Source organism: Capricornis sumatraensis, chromosome 8 (assembly GCF_032405125.1).
Source record: "Capricornis sumatraensis isolate serow.1 chromosome 8, serow.2, whole genome shotgun sequence".
Taxonomy (NCBI): Eukaryota; Metazoa; Chordata; class Mammalia; order Artiodactyla; family Bovidae; genus Capricornis; species Capricornis sumatraensis.
The window spans coordinates 100,602,591-100,624,123 of NC_091076.1; the positions used below are offsets into that span (position 1 = coordinate 100,602,591).

The 21,533-nt window shown below is 56.3% G+C and overlaps 1 protein-coding gene across 1 annotated transcript; it reads left to right on the forward strand.

Annotated features, from left to right (window-relative positions):
* Positions 1 to 14,391: 14,391 nt before the first annotated feature.
* Positions 14,392 to 21,086, forward strand: NOTUM (notum, palmitoleoyl-protein carboxylesterase). Its single transcript, XM_068979061.1, has 11 exons — positions 14,392 to 14,723; positions 15,861 to 15,913; positions 15,996 to 16,091; positions 16,611 to 16,671; positions 16,926 to 16,984; positions 17,397 to 17,499; positions 18,155 to 18,346; positions 18,473 to 18,573; positions 19,132 to 19,279; positions 20,495 to 20,542; positions 20,780 to 21,086. The coding sequence occupies exons 1-11, from the start codon at positions 14,392 to 14,394 to the stop codon at positions 21,084 to 21,086; spliced, it is 1,500 nt and encodes a 499-aa protein (XP_068835162.1).
* Positions 21,087 to 21,533: the final 447 nt, after the last annotated feature.

Sequence of the window (21,533 nt, forward strand, 5' to 3'; positions counted from 1 at the left end):
CACGTGACCAGCCGCCCGCCCGCCCGGCGTCAAACAACTTTATCCGCAACAGCCTGACGCACAGCCTCGCGGCTTCGGGGGCGGGGCCTGGGATGGGGCGGGGCCAGCGCGCCTCCGGGTCCGCCCCTGCGTGGCCACGCCCCGACTCTTTTGCTGGCCCACCCCCACACCCGAGCGCGCGCCCGACACCTGAGCGCGGTCACACCAGCTGGGCCACGTGGCCCTAGGTCCGGGCTTGGGGTGCCCTGGGCTCCCTATCCCCTCCGGCCCGTCTTGGGTCCCACTGCCCCTTTTCCTGCCCCCTATGTTCCCTAGGGGTGAAGCCAGGCTCCCGCACCTCTGTGGAGTGAATGCCTGCCGGCCGAGGGGTGGTGTGAAAGTCTGGGAGCAGCTTTGGGGAAGGGCCCACCAGAAACTCCAAATCAGAGAGCAGATTCGGTGAAAGTCTGCGACGAGCATTCTGACTCTCCGTGCTCTCACCGTTTCCTGTGACAGAACTTGTCCTCCGATTCCAGCTGCCCAAGTCAGTGGAAGGTACCGGGAGGAGGGGCATGTGGATCCTGCCACCTCTCAGGAGTGGGTGCTGCAAGGCGCCCTCGTGTAGCTGACACATCCATCTCACCGGCAGCCTCATACTGACCGCATGTGTATGCGAGAAAACGGGAAAGCTTCAGAGTAGCCACAGCTCCAGGGCCACCCTTCACAGTTTGCCTCACAGTCCTATTGGACTGACTGTGCAACCTCAGTGCCTCACCCAGCCCCCACATTGGTCACTATCAGCCAGTTCCCTCTGGGGAGAGGAGCCGCACAGGATACAGGGCAGAGAAGTTTTCTGGCTCAGAGTCAGCTTCAGTTGACCTGCCTCTCCCTTCCCACCTGCTCGCGTGGGTCACACCATCCATGTGTAGCTGAGTACACAAGGCCCTGGAGCAGACTCCTGGGGGGCACTTCTGATCACTGCCTGCAAGCTCTCTAACCCACCCTTCAGCCCGCCAGGGCCTCCCATGCAGTTCTGTGGCCGCCAGGTCCCTGGTTGCCCCCAACCTGGCCTCTTCAGCACTGCAGGGTTTCCTCAGAGCCCCATCTGCTGGGGCAGGCCTTTCGTGCCTGCTCACTTGTTTACTGGCTGTCTCCACTCAGGGCAGCCCTGTCTGCCTGGCTATCCACTGGCAGGCACGCAGACCGGAGTCTCACATGGGGCGGGAGTTCTGCAAACATCTGTGAGAGGAATGACTATTGATGGGGAGACAAACATATGCGCAGTCCCCCCACATGTGCTTTCTCTGGCTGCTGCCGCCCGCCAGGCAGATCAGGGTGCCCCATGCTCCATGGGGTCTGTGTCCTGGTGCTGGCATTAGGAGATAGGAGAGACAGAGCAGACCTTCCTCCCTTAGTAGCCTGGCTGGGTGTGACCTTTTGAAGACGAAGCACTACAAACCAGAGTCTGTGAGGCATCCATGAAGCAAGCCCCAGAGCCGACCTCTGATGCTGGAAACAGCTTGAGAAGCCTCCAGAGGCTGGAAACGCCCAGCAGAGGCTCCCCTGGGACAAGGGATAATTTCAGGCCAGGGGCAAAAATTCAGGCTTGACATACCAGCTCCTCACCACAGCAGGAAGGACCCTTACCTGTTTCGTGGCAAGTTTGCCACGGGTTAGAACTCACAAGCCTGAGTCAGAACTCCTCCATTAGAACGCCTCCATTTGCTCCATAAGGAGGCTGCCTCCTTGGGCTTGCCTTCCTGAGCTCCTCACTGCAACTTGGCACCTTCCCTCATGGCCTCAAGGCCTCCTACAGGGGGTCTGGTTACAGCCTTGAGAGTGTGATCACAATAGGGGTCACAGAGATGACTGTGGGGTCAAAGATTATCTTTGGGAAGCATGCAAGGTCCTAAAGGGGAGTCCTTTCTTGGTGCTCATAGTTCAGCTTCTTTTTGTAGCTCTTATTTTTTATTTCCAAATTTGCCATTTAAAAAAATATTACATATCTGTACATTAATATTCACAGCAGCTTTATCTAATAGTCAAAAGCTGGAGTGAACTTAAATGTCCTTCACCAATGCGGCACATCCACACTCAGAGCACTGCTCAAAAATCAAGGGAATGAATACTGACCAACCTGGGTGAGTCACGCCGAGTGAAAAGAGCTGGTCCCGGAATTTCTTGGTGGTCCAGTGGCTAAGACTCCACACTTCCACTGCAGAGGGTGCGGATTCTATCCCTGGTTGGGGAATTCTGCATGCTACATCATGTGGCGAAAGAAAATAAAAAAGAGCTGGTCCCCAAAGGCTGCAATTGTATGGAAATGACAGTGTTTGCCTTTTTCTCTCTGTGTTAATATGTGCATACGTATTTATATTTGAAAGTAAGTTAATGAGGGACTTCTCTGTTGGGCCGGTGGTTAAAGAATCCACCTTGAAATGCAAGGGACGCAGGTTCACTCCCTGGTCAGCAAACTAAGATCCCACATGCTACTGAGCACTGCAGTCACTGAGCCTACATGCTCTGGAGCCCGTGTGCCACAACGAAAGATCCCAAGGGACGCAATTAAGACCCGACACAGCCAAATAAATGAGTGAGTATTGTTAAAAAAGAAAGTAAGTTGATGATATCTAGGCCCTTTCTCCCCAAATATTGCAGCAGCTGCTCCTAAGAACTAGGACCTTCTCCTGTTTAATCATAACCCGTCACCACATGCAACAACCATGGATATAATGATATTATCTGATGATATATCTACACAGTCCACGTTAGAATTTCCTTTGTCCCAAAATGGTCCTTTATAGCTGGTTGTCACATTGCATTTGGTTGTTGGGCCTGTTTACACTCCTTTAATCTACCACAGTCCTGGAAATTCCCTGGTGGTCCAGTGGTTAGGACTCTGCACTTTCACTGCTGAGGGCATGGATTTGATCCCTGGTTAGGGAATTAAGATCCCACAAGCTGTGTGGCACAGCCAAAAATAATAATAATAATAACCACAGTGCCTCTGTTTTTTGTTTTGTTTCTATTTTTCATGACATTCACATATTTTAGAGCCCACAGGCTGGATCTGCATGATCTTTTCCTGGAGTTAAACTTTCAGGGCAGTGAGGCAGTGTAGATGACAGCCTCTCAGGAGCTCTAGGGTTTCAGTTTGTCCCATTAGTATGCAAAGATTGAACCTCCCCATTCCAGGTACCTTGTAAACTGAATAAGCTGTGTGTGGAGGTAATTCTTTGAGAGCACAAATATGATGTTTTTCTAAGAACCACTGACCCAGTGGTTTTAGCACCAACTGATAGTCCTTGCCTGAATCCATCATTACATTTATGGTGCAAAATCAGTCTTGCAACCTTATCATTTCCTCTATACTTAACAGGCATTTTCTGATTGAGAATTTTTTTAAATTCCTAAATGTTAGCATGAACGCATGGATTCTTTTTCTTCATTCAGTTATCCTTTTGATGCTAAAATTTGATCCACATTTGACCAGTTAGTTAGACCCTCCATTCAAGCTGGCTCCTGTGCTTCTTTGGGGAAGGGAGGACAGTAACTTTTTATTTTCATATTATTTCAAACTTAGAAGTTACAAGAACAGTCCATAAACTAACTCCTGCATGCATACCTCCTAGACACACCATTTGTTTGCATGTTGCCCATTTGCTTCATCATTATCATTTCTCTCTATGTATATTTTTTCTCTCTTTGTCACTGTGTGTATATATATCTTTTTTTTTTTCTGAAACCATCTGAGAGTAAGTGGGGACATTGTACACCTTTGCCACTAAATACCTCAGTATGTATTTCTGAAGAAGGGCCACTCTTACTTCACCACCGAACTATGATACAACATTGGGAGATCTTTAATTGATACAACAATCTGAGCTACTCTGCAGTCACCTGTAGCACTCACACCTTTCCTGCATCTTTTTGATGTTTCTGTTGTTCTCTGAGCACTTCCTCACTTCAGCCACAAGAAAGTGTCTTAAGCTTATCAAGGTTGTCCCTGCCCCAGCCCTGAATGCCATTTCCCAAGGAAGCCCTAGTCCCTGTTAGAGGGGAGTGGGATTTAGCGACCAAGGTCTGGGGTTGAGCGTGTTCATTGCTACCGGGATGCCTCTGCTTTGTAGACCCCCTAGGAGACAGTGCTAGCATCCTGAATTCACCACCCCTTATTCTTCCTCTTCTTCCCTCCTTCCATATTTATACTTGGCTGAACTGTATGACAGACTGGTTCCAAATAAGAAAAAGAGTACGTCAAGGCTGTATATTGTCACCCTGGTTATTTAACTAATATGCAGAGTATATCATGAGAAACGCTGGGCTGGATGAAGCACAACTTAGAATCAAGGTTGCCGGGAGAAATATCAATAACCTCAGATATGCAGATGATACCACCCATTAGGCAGAAAGTGAAAAAGAACTAAAGAGCCTCTTGATGAAAGTGAATGAGAGTGAAAAAGTTGGCTTAAAGCTCAACATTCAGAAAACTAAGATCATGGCATCTGGTCCCATCACCTCATGGCAAATAGATGGGAAACAATGGAAACAGTGGCTGATTTTATATTGGGGGGCTCCAAAATCACTGCAGATGGTGACTACAGTCATGAAATTAAAAGACGCTTGCTCCTTGGAAGGAAAGTTATGACCAACCTAAACAGTATATTAAAAAGCAGAGACATTACTTTACTAACAAAGGTCCGCCTAGTCAAGGCTATGTTTTTTTCAGTAGTCATGTATGGATGTGAGAGTTGGACTGTAAAGAAAGCTGAGCGCAGAAGAATTGATGCTTTTTGAACTGTGGTGTTGGAGAAGACTCTTGAGAATCCCCTGAACTGCAAGGGGATCCAACCAGTCCATCCTAAAGAAGATCAGTTCTGAGTGTTCATTGGAAGGACCGAAGTTGAAGCTGAAACTCCAATTCTTTGGCCACCTGATGCGAAGAGCTAACTCATTTGAAAAGACCCTGATGCAGGAGGAGAAGGGGATGACAGAGGATGAGATGGTTGGATGGCATCACCGACTCAATGGACATGGGTTTGGGTGGACTCCAGGAATTGGTGATGGACAGGGAGGCCTGGCGTGCTGCGGTCCATGGGGTCGCAAAGAGTCGGACACAACTGAGCTACTGAACTGAACTGTATGCATTTGTAAATATTAAACCATTTTCAATACACACAAAAAAAGGCACAACCAAATAAATCCTTATCCACAGTAAGAACCCTTTTTCAGCGGCATCAACATATTTATTAATTTACTCTGTTCCAAAATGCCCTCCAAATAGCTTTGGAATTACTATAACAATCCTGCTACTAACCAAACCTACTAAGGAAATCTCAAGATCTCTTTGTAATTATTTTTGTCCTCAGAATATATCACACTGAAATTCAGAATATGGTGTTCAAAGCTGTTTGAATTCTCTTTTTTTCTGTGTGGTTATGTTGATTTGATACACAATAAAGGAATCAAAAAATCATTTATGACTGAATTTTAGGGTCTTTTTCATTCTTTCTCTATTTAATATTTTGATTATGGAGAATATTCATTTGAGTTAAATATTATTTGATTCAAAAGTTATAAATATAAAATGACCCATAGCCAGAAAAGGGTCACTCCCTCTTCATCACTCCGGCTGTCACCCACATAGGAAGTAATCTTCCAGTTCCGCAGTGGCCCTCCTGTTTTTCTGCAAAGATGAGCATGTGCATGTATCAGAAGCTAAGTGGACACAGATGCAGATTCTCTCCCTCCTTTTTACACAGCAGGTAACACAGAACATACCCTCATTTGTTGTCTTCTCTGCAGCCTGTACGACTCACTCTGGAACCTCGTCTAACTCTGCTCCACTCCACCACATGGTACATCCAGAGCACGAAGTCCTGGATGTTATATAGTTTAGACAGTGGTCAGGGCTTCGGGTCCAGGCTCCCCTCCCTACACCAAGCAGAGCTTTGACATCTCCTGGCTGCCTGGGCCTCTATTCTTCATCTGTAAAGCTAGACCCAGGGAGGTGGAGGCTCAGTGCAGGTAAGCCAGACAAACATCACAGGCAGCGATTCTACTCAGTGTCTGTGGGAAATCTTGAGCCAGGTCAGAAGGTGAGGCCAGAGTTCTCATCCCAGGCTGCCCAGACTCCCTTCAACATTGGCCCAGGACCCACCTGAATGCGGGGGTGAGGGGGCAGTAATAGCGGTTATTTTCCCCAGTGCCCGTAATGGGACCAAGCCTGTATTTTCCAAAGAAACAATGTCCCAAACTACCTCTCTTAGAACTTCAGGTTGTAGGTTAAGGTTTAAAAGCTCCTGGCTGGGCTGACCTGGGGACTAAAGCTCCTTCCACCTGTTTCTTTGGGAAAGTTGTGGCTCATTCTCAGAGCAAGTGGCTTCTGAGGCTCCTCTGAGCTGGACCTGGGGAGGATCAGCCCTGCCTCACTCTGTGTTTAGACTACAGCTGAATGCATTTAAAAAATACATAAAGATATATAGACAGATATAATTGTAGTAAAATTGCACTTTAAATTTAATAAGTTTTAAATCTACTTTCCAGCATAGATTCTCTGGGCGATTATCTGTATTATCATTCAGGCTTTCCACTGCCAAAGAAAAAAAAAAAAAATGAGTTCCTGATGGCGGCCTGCTGTCCACCCTCAGCACTCTCCACCTCACGGCCGCCTGCTCAGCCCATTCTCCAGGCCTTTCCTCAGCTGCCTCCCATCAGAAGGGTGATGCCCACAGGTCACCTGCTGGGGGGCTTCCCTGACAGTTTCCCACCTGCTGCCCTCTGCCTCGTTTTCTCATTTTCTGCCCACTCCTGACCTCACATTGTGGAGTCCCTTGAGCAGCTGTTTCCATCATCTGCCCCCTTACCCCCAGCAGACAAGCCTGGGACAAGGCTCCGGTGAGTGCATGTGAGATCGTCAGGGACCCCTACGCATGGACCACCATGCATGGAGCTGCCCCACATTTGGTCTCGGTGGCTTCCAGGCCAGGCAGACACCTGGACAGGTAAGAATCTTGGCTCCTACTCACACCTGCAAAGGAGATCACACTGTTAATTTCATGAAATTAGTTCCGTTTCTAAGCTGCCACCAGCTGGCAGAAGAATCAACACCCTTCACTCAGGAGCTTGCTTGGCTCTCAGTGTCCTCCTCTGAGAAGTGGATCCTGATTCCTGGGTGGAGGGTGGTGGTGCTTCTGCAAGATGGTGTGAGGAAAGTGCTCAGCATAGTCCCCACCGCCCCGCCCTCCAGTCAGTTCTGTAAGCAAACACAGTGGGATTTGGAGAGGACAGGGGAGCCACCTTCCTGCTCCTCCTCACCTCCTGGTCCCTCCCAAGCAGCGGCTTGACAGCTGTTCCCAGGATCTGCTTTGAATTAAAAAGTGGTGTAGCTCTTTAAGAAAAGCATCCGCCGCCCCCGCCGCCCTGCTGCCCCCTTTGAAGTCGCTGGCGCTGAAAGGTTCCCAGTGGCAGATCTGAGGGTTTGTTTCTGCCTCCCCAGAGGCCACGTGCGGATCACAGGGTGAGAGGGAGGGAGGGCCGAAGGTCACATGGCCTGCAGCCGCTATTGCAGCCAGCGCTGAGGACCTGCAGGCTACTCGGATGGGGACCAGCCGGCTGGAGCTCATTAGGGCTCAGCAGAGCCAGCAGCTGGGAAAGCTAAGGAGGAGCTGTCTCTGGCCCTCTCCACAGGCCTGAGGCAGCCTGACCTCCCCCGCGCCCTCTCACCTATATAGTGAGGAGCATGCCCTAGCACTTTGCAGACACTCTGGTGACACCCCCAAGAAGCCCCGTCTCCACAGATGTGTAGGAAGCCCCTCCCATCCCCATCGCCTTCCTCCCCTCAGCTTTGGAATGTGGCTGGTCCCAGGGGGACCCCAGTGGACCCTGACACTCCATAGTTAGCCCAGGTCAGCTGTGGGTTGGCATCCAGGACAGTCCTTCAGCCAGGATTGCCCACCAGCCAGGTGGGGCTGTGTGGGGAGGGTGGGCTGGGGTCAAGCCTGGGGCCAGAAAACCCTATCAGTCCTCCATTCACAGGCATGGGAGGGCAGGGCTTGTGGGAGAGTGACAGGCACATCTGGTACTCAGCTTCCTCACCCCTAAGTAAAGGGGGCTCTGATTCCCACGTGCTCCCAGTCCTACGGTGAGGGGCGTATGGGTCCTTTCTGCAGGTGACCCCAAGGCTGCTCAGGCCAGGCCTACAAACGGCCACCTGCAGACAGGAGAGGACAACTTCTGACATCATGCCTCAGAGTTGTTTGTAAAGGCCTGGAACTGACCAGGTGGCCCCAGCCCCTGTACCAGACGGCTCCAAGTGATGGGCTTTTCTCATCAAGGCCCCAGGACGTGAAGCGAAGGCTGTTCCTGCTGATGGGAAACCAGGCGGATTCAAGCTCTGCGATTGCATGACCTCAACTTGAGGCCCCTCCCCCAGCTCAAAGCTAGCTGTGGGCTCTTGGCTGGCTGGGGAGTAGGGCCTCCATTCAGGGCAAGCCACTGGTGGGGGGTGTGGTGGTCTGCCCCACTTTCCTGCCCTCTTGGGCCTCAGAGGCCAGCAGCTGGGATGCAGAGCCGCCCAGGTGGTTGTGCAAGGCGGGGCGGCTGAGGCCAGCAGGGAACAGCTGGGCCCCAGACGGCAGGCAGCAGCTGCAGCCCAGAGCAGCCTTGTGCTGTTGGAGCCCTGGGCTCAGGCCCCTGGGGATCCCCAGGAGGGAGCCGGCTGTGTGATACGGGGCCGACCCATGTCCAGGTAAAGACACTGAGTCTGGAGCTGCTGGACATCCTGAGACCCTGAAGGCCCAGTCCAACAGGTGGGATCCCCTGCACCACTGACTGCCCCCCACCATACATTCCTCCCCAGGGCCTGCTGGCCAGCAGGGACCCCAAGCCTGTCCCAACTCAGGCTCTAGCTCTTGTTTCCCAAAATGTTCCATCTCTGATGCCCTCTTCTGAAACTTGGCACATGTGGACACATATGGACAGGGCTTTCTGGGTGGCTCAGTGATAAAGAAATTACCTGCGATGCAGAAGACGCAGGAGATACCACAGGTTCGATCCCTGGGTCAGGAAGATCTCCTGGAGGAGGGCTTGGCAACCCACTCCAGTATTCTTGCCTTGGAAAATCCCATAGAAAGAGGATCCTGGCACACTCCAGTCCATAGGGTCGCACAGGGTCGCACACAACTGAAGTGGCTGAGCATGCACGCGTGCCACACGTGGACCCGTCTCATCAGTTCCTTCTGTGCTCCCTCCCCTACAACTTCCTCCCCAAAGGCCCAGCCCCTGAACCCCCATCCTATATCTAAAGATGGCACTTCAAAAGAGGCAGAGGCTCCCCTCTGGGCTCTCATTTTCCTAGGCCTCCTTGGACCTGGGCATGCACAGGATCTAAGCTTGGCTAGAAGCACCTATTGCCCACCTGAACGGGAACCAGGAAGCCAAGAGACAGAAATGATGCAGAAACTACCTGGACATGGCAATGGTTTGGGACAAGGTCGGCAGAAGAGTGAGTCCCACGTCCAGCATATCTGGTGTCCATGGGCCATTGTTCCCGCTTTTCCTCCTCAAGCTTGAGTGTCAGCCCTCCAGACATCACACAAGCCCCCTGTGCCCAGGACCGCGTCTGCCTTGGTTCCTGAAGAAAGGTTGGCATCCACTGGGGAGCAACAACTATCATTGATCACATGCTCACTGGCCTATACAAGTCCTGCCCCATTTCATGCTCCTATGACCCTGGAAGGCAGGTAGTATTCTCGTCCCCACCCTACAGATAATAAGCCTGAGGTTCAGAGAACCAGCTGCAGGCCCAGCAGGGGCAGATGTAGGCTCTCAGCCCCACGGCTACATCTGTTATTGTGTGGGTCCCATAGACATCTGTCTAATAAGTGAATAGTGGCATGCACATCCCATGTCCCAACAGAATCTCCAGGGTGGGACAAGCCCACCACATTCACTCACCTACCCTCCTTCCCTGCCAGTTACCTGGTGCTTCAGGCCCAGCCTGCTGACCACCACTGGTCAGACCCTTAGGTGTTTGGGTTTTTTTGGGGGGGTTTAGGTAAAATTCATAATATAGAACCACTTTAGGGATTTTCCTGGTGATCCATGGTTAAGAATCTGCCTTCCAAAGCAGGGGACATGGGTTCAATCCCTGGTCGGGGAACTCAGATCCCACATGCCACAGGGCAACTAAGCCCACGCACCACAACTAGAGAAGACCCCATGGGCTGCACATGAGAAAGCCCCAGTGCTGAACTGGACTTCCAGCACAACCAAAACCAAAACACAAGCAAACAAAGAAAACCTTAAGGTGTGCAATCCCATGGCACGTAGTACATTCACAATGTTGTGCAACCGTCACCACAGTCAATTCTAGAACATTTTCATCATCCCAGAAAGAAGCCCTGTACCCTTTAGCAGTCACTCCCTGCTCCTCCCTGTCCCCCGGAAATTAACTCCCTACAATGCAAAAGATCAGAGTTCAATCACTGGGTCGGGAAGATCCCCTGGAGAAGGGAATGGCTATCCATTCTAGTATTCTTGCCTGGAGAATTTCATGGACAGAGGAGCATGGCAGGGCTACAGTCCATAGGGTCGCAAAGAGTCAGACAGGACTGAGCAAGAAAGGCCTTTCTATCTCTATTGATTTGGTTACTCTGGATATTTCTTGTGAATGGAATCATAAGATAGGTGGCCTTTTGTTTCCGGCTTATTTCACTTGCTTATTGTTTTTAAGGGTCATCTATGTTGACACACGTGTCAGTACTTTGTTCCTTTTCATGGCTGAATAATAGTCCATTGTGTGGATGGACCACATTTTCTTCATCCATTTTATTCATTATGGACATTGGGCTGTTTCCCCCTTTTGGCTACAGTGAGTACTGCTGCTGTGAACAGTGATGGTCAGGCTTTTGTTTGAACACCTGTCTTCAACTCTCTTAGGATTATACCTAGGCGTGGAATTGCTGAGCCATGTGATGATTTTGTATGTAACTTACTGCACAGCCACCAAACTGTTTCCATAGCAGCTATACTGTTTTATATTCCTGCCAGCAATGCATGGGCTCTAGTGTCTCCATACCCACACCAATGCTTATTGTTTTCAATGTTTTCCTTTGCTTGTTTTTGTTTTGGCTGCACCACATGGCTTGCTGGACCTTAGTTCCCTGACCAGGAATTGATCCCGATCCTTGGCAGTGAAAGCACTGAGTCGTAACCACTGGATTCCCAGGGAATTCCCTGCTTTCCATATTTTTTTTATCACAGCCATCCTAGTGGGTGTGAGGTGTTATCTGAACTTCCACTGTTCAGTCCAGGATCCCTTTCCTCCCACATGTCAGGGCCACAGCAGCCTCTAGGCTAGCTGCAGACAGCCTGGAAACTGAGGCCAACCTGCTGTCCTGGGAATCTCCCTCCCAGATTTTGGGAGCTGAAGACTGAGTTGGAGGAGTCCGAGGTGCAGAAGGTAAAGCTGGCCCTTGAGGGAACAGAGCCAGTCTGTGAGAGTCGAGAGAAGGAGGTATGAACAGCTCCAGAAGGCTCTCAGGAGCTGTTGCCCCCAAGAGTTGGGGTCCGGGGTCTAAAGCTTTAAAGAAGAGGATGTGGGAAATGCAGAGACACGGAAGGACAGGGAAGTTCTGGGGAAGGCTCTTCACTACTGTTAGTAGTGTTGAATAAAGCAAACAGGAACTCATTTTGGTCAAAGTGCAGGCTAAATCTCATTACAGCAATGCCAGCGAGTGCAGCATGCAAGCTCCCCCCTCACACTGGAATTCCACTGGCAGTCGTAACTGCCATTCCCGCAGCGCTGAGCACTTTCACGCATGGGCTCCCGTAATCCCACAACAGCCCTCTGATGGAGGTACGGTCGTTGCCCCGCTTTAAAGAAGAGGAAACGGAGGCACACAGAGAGGTCATGGAGCTTGCCCAGGATCTCCTGCCAGGAAATGGCTCAGAGCCAGGTCCGTGTGAAGCACAACTCTATGCAATCCTGCCATCCGGCTGGAAGCAGCATTTCCCTGCCTGGGACTTAGAATAACAGACTCTTAGACGGAGAAGGTTCCTGGGGCACGTTCTCCCCAATGCCTAGGGACACCTTCAGATGGGGGAATCTGTCTTTGAAGTGCCTGCCTCTGGCCAGTCCTATGGAGGGCCTGTATACTGACCTGACAACCGCAGTGTGGCAAGTGTGGGTTTTTGAATGAACAGAGTTCACACTCAGCTCTTCCGCTAGCACTTCTGAGTCTCAGGTCCCCTCAGCAGGAAAATGGGTGCCCAGCTGCCCCATGGGTGCTTGTGGGGAGGCCCTCTGTCACAATCTGCCCTCTTCTCCATTGCGTGACTCCAGCCAAGGCTGACCTCTGGGGCACCTCAGCCTGATAACCAGGCTTCGAGGTTGAAGTTACAGTTTCAGCCTCACAGAGACGCTCTCAAGGGCCCTGTCTAGTCTCACTGTGTCTTCTGAGAGACCGCTGGAGCAGGCTGCTGTGTGTGTGTGTGCAGGGTGGGTGTGGTAACTGTTTACCCCACAGCTCATTACCCAGCCCAGGGACTGCTGAGGAGGACAGTGCTCGGGGCCAACAGGGCAGGAGGGGAAGGCAGGGGCAGGGGTCCCTGGTGTGGCCAGAGGCTCTGGCAACCTCTCTTCTCCTGCCTCAGAGGGGCTGCAGGTGCCTGCCTCCCTGGGGACACAGCTTCTCTACTGCCCCAAGTCAGGAGGGAGCTCAGGAAGCTGTGCCCCAGCTCTAGACCCCTGTTCCGAAAGGCAAGGTCTATTTCTTATCTTTGAAATGGCTTAATGACATCCGTGAAGCTGTGGCTGCGAGGGGAATGAGAGGTCTATCTACCAAAGCTGTCTATGGTGCTTTGTGTGTGTTGTGTGCAGGACAAATAAATGCCCCTTTTTTTCTTTTGTCTGTCCACGCAGCCCGGAACAAGCCCCGAAGTAAGTAGCTTTCCCCCACACATACCCCATTTGGGATTCTGAGGACTCTCCTTCTGTCCCCAGTGAGGAGCGCTGGGAAGGTGAGATAGAAGCGACAGATACACTTTATTGCCCGGAGGTCACTGAACAGAGACCAAGCCGGCAGCTCTTCCATCCTGGCCCACGCCCCGGTGCCGGCTGGGGCGGGGAGAGGTTCTTGGGGGGTCCCTGGTACAGGATGCAAAGCCAGAGAACACGCGTGGAGGAACCAGGACGTCACCCCAAGGCCCACCGACCTCGGTAAGTGACGGCGCCCCCTCTGCTCCCACTGCGTCCGAGGGCCGCCCAGAATCTGTCCACCCAGGCGCGGGACAGGGCGACTCCCCCGTGGCGCCGTGCCGCGGCGCCCAGTCCCTCCGGCAGGTCGCCGAGGGCGCCGGGGCCTCGCGCCACACCTGTCCGCTCCTCCGGGAGGCCCCGGCGCCTCTGCTGCCGGCCCCTCGGCGCGGAGCCCTGTGTCCGCCGTCGCTTTGATCCCGGGGGCCCCGCTGGATAAAAGTCCCGGGCGGCTCCGCGCCAGCGCCAGAGGGGAGGCAGCCGAGCCGGGCGTACAGCGGGCTGGCGCTGGGCGAGCGACGCCAAGGAGCCGGGGCCGCGGGGCCGCCCGCGCGGGCCGCGGTGAGCGCGGGACTCCGAGCCGGTTCGGGGTGGGGAGTGCCGACCGGGGTGCCAGTCGCCCACCGCTGCTCTGGGCCTGGGCGGCGGGAGCGAAGGGCCTCCGGCGGCCCAGGTGAGCGCTCCCCTTGCGCCCCCAGCCCGTCGGGCCGACCCGCCGCGTGGCCAACCGAGCTACCCCCGCGCGGAAAAACCCCGCTCCTTCCCCGCTGGCCCCCGCTCGCCGCCCCTTCCAGCCGCCCGGGGGCGGGGGCGGCGGCGCCGGGCTGGCCGCGGTGAATGAGCCGCTGGGGCCGCCGGGCCGCGCTGCCCCCCACGGAGCCAGGCCGGGAGCGCCTCCGGCGGCCGCGGCGGGGTAGTCCAGGCCCCTCCGTCAGGCTTGCGGTTTGGGAAGAAAAGGCGATGCCTCCGCCAAGAAAAGAGCGAGCGCGGCCCCCTCCCCCTCCGCCGAGCCGGGGCGGCGGCGGCGGCGGCACATCTAACGCGCGGGCACCCGGGCCGCCGCGGCCCCCGCAAACTACGCCCAGGCTCGGCCCCCGCCGCTCATTGGCGCGGGCCAGAGCCAGCGCACCCAGACCCTGCGCTGCCCTCGGCCGGCCGCGCGCGGAGTCCCAGCTGCCCAGGCCGACGGCGCCCGGCCCCGAGAGCCTCGACGCCAAGCCGCCCGCGCCTCCTCGGCCGGGCCCAACGCGGGGAGCGGGGCGAGCGAACAGGCGCGCCGCGGCCCGGGCGCCCCCGGCCTGGCGCCCTCGCCGCCGCGCCGCCTCAACGCCGCCTGCTCTCCGCAGGTGGCCGCGGGCCCGAGCGGTGCGGCCATGGGCCGAGGGGTGCGCGTGCTTCTGCTGCTGGGCCTTCTGCACTGGGCCGGGGGCGGCGAGGGCAGGAAGACCTGGCGGCGCCGCGGCCAGCAGCCACCCCTGCCGCCGCCCCCGCCGCGGGCCGAGGCGGCCCCGGCAGCCGGGCAACCGGTGGAGAGCTTCCCTCTGGACTTCACGGCCGTGGAGGGCAACATGGACAGCTTCATGGCACAGGTCAAGAGCCTGGCGCAGTCCCTGTACCCCTGCTCGGCGCAGCAGCTCAACGAAGACCTGCGCCTGCACCTCCTGCTCAACACGTCGGTGACCTGCAACGACGGCAGCCCGGCCGGGTAAGGCCTGCACCCGCCCGCCGCTACCAGCGCGCCCCCGTCGGTGGTCCCGGGACCGCGGGCTGCCTGGTCGCCAGCGGGTGCGCACCACCCGCCTCCCTGTCCCCGCTCAGACGCACGGAGCCTGCATTGGACCGTCCCTGCTGGCCGCAGCGGTGGTCGCCCACAGGGGAAGGGCTCCCGTCGGGCCTCGGAGGCGCTGGCTCCGGGTAGGGCCCTGCTAGGCAACTAGCTGCGCGGGGGTTGGGGCAGGGTTGGTCCTGGGCCAGCCCCGGGCACTGACCCCTCGGCCACCGGTACCCAGTCCCTGTGCTCGCGTTCTTCGTTCCCTGGGCGGGGAGATGGCAATCCGCGAGTGGCCCTGACTCCAGCAAGAGGAGGTGACACAGCGGGGCGGAGAGACGCCTGGCGTCCGTACCTCCACCCCCATCCCAGCTCAACTCGCCCCGTCTGCTCCGTGTTGCTGCTGGGACTGCCAGAGATCCAGCCAGCCGGAGGAATAGGCAGGGGGCGCAGGTGGGACAGAAGGACCTGGGTGCCGCATTCACCCCCTCTCCAGCCCCTAGCAGATAATGGAAGGATGCGAGGCTGAGGGTTGGGGCGGGGTTAGGGGTGCCCATGCCCTCAGTGACTGCACAGCCTGAGGAACACGACGTTAGGTCCGGCCTTTGTAGGAAGGATGCGACCCCGCTCCGATGGCGCCCGCGCCCCTCCACGCCCGCCTGTACGACCCGGTGCTCCTGCCCCACGCACCCTCGAGAGAGCTTTTCACTCTCCAAGCCCCACTGCGCATCCCAGGAGGATCTTGAGCCCTGGCGAAGACCCCACCCCCCCCACCCCGCCTGGCAGCCGGCGCCGAGGTTACAGCGGGTCCCGCGTGGGGCGGGCCGTGGGGATTTTCCACGGACCACACAGCCCCTCGCCGCCCTTCCCTGCCTCGCGAGCGCCACCTCCCGGGACTGACGGCCGCTCGCCCGGCCGGGCGCGCTCTGCGGGGGCCTGTCCGCTGGCGCCCCCGTGCGGCCGGCGCGTGCCGGGCGACAGGTGGAACGACCCCTATCTCCCGGGAGCTGGACCCTGCAGCCCCCGCTCGTCCCCCGCCCCCATGACCACGCACTCCACCCACTTCCCTTGCAGCTACTACCTGAAGGAATCCAAGGGCAGCCGGCGATGGCTACTCTTTCTGGAAGGTGAGTGTCAGGTGCGGATGCAGCGGGGTAGGAGGAGGGTCTCCTCGGCACTAGATCCTGAGGTTGGGGGCTGTGCCCGCAGGAGGCTGGTACTGCTTCAACCGGGAGAACTGCGACTCCCGATATGACACCATGCGGCGCCTCATGAGCTCCAAGGACTGGCCCCGCACTCGCACAGGTCAGCGTGCCAGGGTTTGCCCAGGAATCCCCAGGAGGTGAGGGGAAGGGAAAGGGGCTCATAATTGGAAGTCCTGGAAGAAGCCTTTTCTCCTTCATTCCCTAGAGCCCCAGAGAGGCCCCACCCCATCTATCCCCCACCCCACCAAGGTTAGGGAACATTCACTCTAACATTTCATTCTTATTCCACAGGCAACTTCCCAGGGCTCACCCTGGCTACACAGTACAGAGCTGGTCCCTGGTCAAAGTAGCTGGTGGAAGGGGGGAGGTTGAGGGTCATGTCCAAAAGTCACAGGATGCCGGCTGGGCATCCTGGTCATGGAGACTCCTTGGAGTAACTAAACCCATCCATTCCCTACTTCCCCCGCAACCTTAGTTCAGGTGGGTGTCACCACCCACCCCCTTGCTGGAGCTTGATAGGGTCCTTCCACATCCGCTTACCTTCCTGTAGTCCTCACCCCTGCCTGCACGCCCTGCTCCCACCAGAAAGACCCACTGCCTCTGTTCTTCCCTGCCACAGGCACGGGGATCCTATCCTCCCAGCCAGAGGAGAACCCCCACTGGTGGAACGCCAACATGGTGTAAGAGGGAGCCAGAAGGTCCTTCCTGGCGGGGGCGAGTCCTGTCTTGGGGGTCCTTTGTGGAGGCTTCTTCCTAAGAGGTTCTTAGGGGAAGTCTATCCTGGGGGAGCCTGTCCTTAAGGGGGTCCGGTCCTGGGAGAGGTCCTTCCTAGGGAGGTCCTGTCCTCAGGAGTCCTTCCCGAGGAGGGTGATCCTTCCTGGGGTCCTCGGGCAACAGAGGAACATGGCAGGCTCACACCTTCCGTGTGTCACAGCTTCATCCCCTACTGCTCCAGCGATGTGTGGAGCGGGGCTTCGTCCAAGTCTGAGAAGAGTGAGTCCCATGCTGCCCCCCTCCACTCCCTTCCCCCCCGGCCCCCACAGAGGCAGGGCAAGGAGGACAGCACTTCCGGTGAAATACAGACGTTCAGCCTTGTGTCTCCCTCTAACTCTTCAATAGTGTGTCCCAGGGTGCCTGCCCCCAGCACCCACTGCCTGGCTTGTCCATGGCTGGCCTGACCCTGGGGGAGGGGGTTCCTCACTCCTAGGTGTTCCCCAAGGAAGGGCCCCCAGCACAGTCTCGCGCACCTGACCCACCTTCCTCCAATCTACCCCTGCGCCTGTTCCCATCCCATGGAAGACCCTCCAGACACCCAGCTATACCTGACCTCCTTCCAACCTGGGGATGGGAGGACTGGCTGGCTGTCCAGGCCACCACTTGAAGCCAGCTCTCCTTCTCTGTGCAGACGAGTACGCCTTCATGGGCACCCTCATCATCCGGGAGGTTGTGCGAGAGCTCCTGGGCAAAGGGCTGAGTGGGGCCAAGGTGCTGCTGCTGGCAGGGAGCAGGTGGGCTGGGCAGGGGCTGGGGTGGGAGTGTGGATGGAAGGGAGAAGATGGGGCTGAGCCAGGGCAGACGCGTTGCCAGGAGGCTCAGCAACATGGGGCATCTCTGAGGTTTGGCTCCCGAATGCCATGTGGCTGGAAGCTGTCCTGCAGTCACTTCTGGCTCTGTGGTTGTTGGGTGTGAGGGAGGCTTTGGATCACAGTGACCTAGGCAGTTGACTAAGGGCTAGCTGTGGACCAATGCACCACCAAGGGCTGGGGTCCCTCTAGGCAAGATCATACCCGCTGGTCATTGTATCCCAGCGGGCATGTAAGGGACTCAGGGGTCATCTAAGGAATGGACAGAGGGGCCTGGACCACAGAGTTCCCCTTCATTTTCAGATAAGGGAACCGAGTCAGAGAGTGAGACGCGGGGGAGGGAAAGGGGTGGGAGGAAGTGAGATGACCCGACACTTAGCTCTGTGTCAGTGCCTGGAGCTCTGCCAGCCCTTCTCTGCCTCCAAGACCTGGAAGGGCCCAGGGGCCTTACACACAAAACCAGAACGCTCAGAATGCTCTTGGCTGCCTGTGCCCTGGGGAATGGGCTGAGGCTGGGCAGGCCTGGTGGGTGAGTGTCCTTCCTCAATCTGCCCGGCTTGACCTCCCACCTTCCCTGCAGCGCGGGGGGCACGGGGGTGCTGCTAAACGTGGACCGTGTGGCCGAGCAGCTGGAGGAGCTGGGCTATCCAGCCATCCAGGTGCGGGGCCTGGCTGATTCTGGCTGGTTCCTGGACAACAAGCAGTACCGCCGCACAGACTGCATCGACACCATCACCTGCGCGCCCACGGAGGCCATCCGCCGGGGCATCAGGTGCCCCAGGAGGGAGGGCCCATTCTGTGCAGAGGGCCTGGGATTGGGTGGCATCAGGGGGTGGAGGAGCTCGTGGGGGCTGGGTGGGAGGTGGGCGAGCAGCCTAACCTGCCGTGTGTGGCCTAGGTACTGGAATGGGGTGGTCCCGGAGCGCTGTCGGCGCCAGTTCAAGGAGGGCGAGGAATGGAACTGCTTCTTTGGCTACAAAGTCTACCCAACTCTGCGCTGTGAGTGGGCATGCAGGGCGGCGGAGGGGGCGGGCGGCAGGGGGTGTACAGCCTTTCTGTGTCTGCTGGAAACCCAGCCTGGAGTCCAATCCTCAGAGGTGAGGCTTGGAGACCACTGCCACACCCAAGAAGGGTTGACAAAGTCATCTGAGCCTGGCCGGGACTTTCTCAGTTTTAGCACTAGAAGTCCACTCGGTTCAAGGCAAACTAGGATGGTTGGTTACGCTGACCACACCCATGGTGAGGAACGTGCCTTGGAGTTGAATCCCAGTGCTGTCCCTGTGTGGGGCCTTGGCTGTCCCTCGCCAGCACCACACTCGAAGCGACATAATCGCCGTGTTTTGGTCAAAGCGGAGTCCTGGGAGCCAGGCCAAGGTGGGAGGAGGGAACGAGGCACCTCTTCCAGGCAGCATGCCAGGGGAGCTAGTCGCCAGCACTCTGCAGCCAGAGCCTGGCCGGCCTGTGAGCCTGCTGTGGAGCTGACGGTGGCCTCCGCCCCTGGAGCCTGGGGCAGGGGGCAGGGCTCCGAGGCGAGGCCCAGCTGAGCCGTCCCCGCAGGCCCAGTCTTCGTGGTGCAGTGGCTGTTTGACGAGGCCCAGCTGACTGTGGACAATGTGCACCTCACGGGGCAGCCGGTGCAGGAGGGCCAGTGGCTGTATATCCAGAACCTGGGCCGTGAGCTGCGGAACACACTCAAGGATGTGCCGTGAGTGTGTGGGGACCCCACTTGGCCCCCCAGATCCATAGTAAACCACTTGACTTGAAAAGAGAGGCCGCAAAGATGGAAAACAGGAAGCAGCCCAGGGGTCCTTGAGGTGATAAACTGCGGTCAATATAGACAAAAGGGTACTACCCAGTGCTAGAGAGGGGTGAGCACCTGAGCTGCCAAAAGAGGAGGAACTGTAAATGCATGTTACCAAGCGAAAGAAGCCAGTCTGAAAAGGCCACATGTGTTATTCCAACTCCATGACGTCAAACCCAAGTCTTGTGCCTCTCCTGAATTGGCAGGCGAATTCTTTACCACTGTGCCACCTGGGACGCGCCTGTGACATCCTGGAAAAGGCGGAACTATGGACACAGTAAAAAGATCAGTGGTGGCCAGGGGTTGGGAGAGAGAGGTATAAATAGGTGGAGAACAGTAGATGTTTAGGGCTGAGGAACTGCTCTGTATGGTACCACAATGGTGGACACATGTCATTACAGTCTTAGTGTTAGTCGCTTGGTCATGTCCGACTCGGCGACATGTAGCCCGCCAGCCTCCTCTGTCCATGGAATTCTCCAGGCAAGAATACTGGAGTAGGTAGCTATTCCCCTCTCCAGGGGACCTTCACAACCCAGGGACTGAAGCCTGGTCTCCTTCATATAGACAGATTCTTATCATCTAAGCCACCAGGGAAGCCCACGTGTCATTATACATTTGTCCAGATTCATAGACAGTACAGCTCCAAGGATGAACCCTGATGTAAACTACAGACTCTGGATGGTGATGATGTGTCATCCAGGTTCATTGATTATAACAAACATAACAACTGGTGGGGGATATTCATGATGGGGGCGGCTGTGAATGTATAAGAGCAGGGGATGAGAAAGAATCTATGCCTTCCAGTCAATTTCAGTGTGAACCTAAAAATTCTATGAAAAACTAAAGTCTATTAAAAAAACAAACATTCACCTGTCCAGCAGAGCCCCCACTCTGAGCAGGATTTGGAGGCAGAAAGGGACAGGGGTTAGTAGGGCACCTGGGAGCTGGTGGGGATAAGGCCTGGGGGGAGCCACTGGCCAACCCAGCAAGTGGCAGGAGGGAAGTAGGAGCCAGGTAGGGGACAGCCTCCCAGGAGAGGAGCTGTGACCTGTGCGCTTTGGGGTGCGGAAGGAGCTGAGGTGGGATGTGGTTGCTCACAGGTTGCCTTCTCCCCAACAGGGCCAGCTTTGCCCCCGCCTGCCTCTCTCACGAGATCATCATCCGAAGGTCAGTGGCCCCTGGCCCCAGGACAGCTCGTATCCATGGCTCTCGATCCAGACATCTGCAATGCCCCCATCCCCAGCAGGCCTAGGCCTGCCCACCAGCCTCCCCATCTCTGGCTTCTTCTGAGGGTTTTCAAAACCACTTGCACAACCAGCTGTGTGGCAAGAACTCAGTGGTGGCAATGCCGTCCCCTGCTTTGGCCACACCCGAGTGATCCCCAACCTGGGTTTCTGTCTGCAGCCATTGGACAGACGTCCAGGTGAAGGGGACCTCACTGCCCCGGGCGCTGCACTGCTGGGACCGAAGCCTCCATGACAGCCACAAGGCCAGCAAAGCCCCCCTGAAGGGCTGCCCCATCCACCTGGTGGACAGCTGCCCCTGGCCCCACTGCAACCCCTCGTGCCCCACCATCCGGGACCAGTTCACGGGGCAGGAGATGAATGTGGCCCAGTTCCTGATGCACATGGGCTTCGACGTGCAGACAGTGGCGCAGCAGCAGGGCCTGGAGCCCAGTAAACTGCTGGGGATGCTGAGCAGCGGGAGCTAGGGCCCCTCGCCCCGGCCATCGGCCATCTCCCCTCCAGGCCGTCCCGCTCTCCTAGGACCGCAGGGCCCTGGCTGTCCCCGCCCTGGGTCTGGACGCCCTCCCTTGGCAACCTTCACTGTCTCTCTCCTACTGCCTCTGAGGGGCCCCAGCCAGAGACGGTGGACCTGCCATCAGCCTGGCTGTGGTCCTTGGCCCCCTCCCGCCCCTCCCTCCTGACACCCCCCCATCCCCATCCCCTCATTCCTAACCCCCCTCACTCCCTCCACCTCCAACCCATGGTAGGGAGCCAGAAGCACTGGATTCCTCAGCCTCCAGCCCAGAAGGCATCCTCCCCCAGCCCAGCCCTCCAGCCTCTCCTGCCCTTTTGTATTATTTTATAAAGTGACTTTTTTATTAATTTTTTAAAAAAAGAAAAATAACAAATATATAGTGAATGATATTGTTTTG

What these genes read in the sequence shown, in the direction of transcription:
- NOTUM (XM_068979061.1), top strand. Translation starts at nt 14,392, where the DNA reads ATGGGCCGAGGGGTGCGCGTGCTTCTGCTGCTGGGCCTTCTGCACTGG. An exon ending in ATGGCTACTCTTTCTGGAAG is followed by an intron (nt 15,914 to 15,995) that starts GTGAGTGTCAGG and finishes CTGTGCCCGCAG; the next exon opens with GAGGCTGGTACTGCTTCAAC. An exon ending in CTGCTGCTGGCAGGGAGCAG is followed by an intron (nt 17,500 to 18,154) that starts GTGGGCTGGGCA and finishes CCTTCCCTGCAG; the next exon opens with CGCGGGGGGCACGGGGGTGC.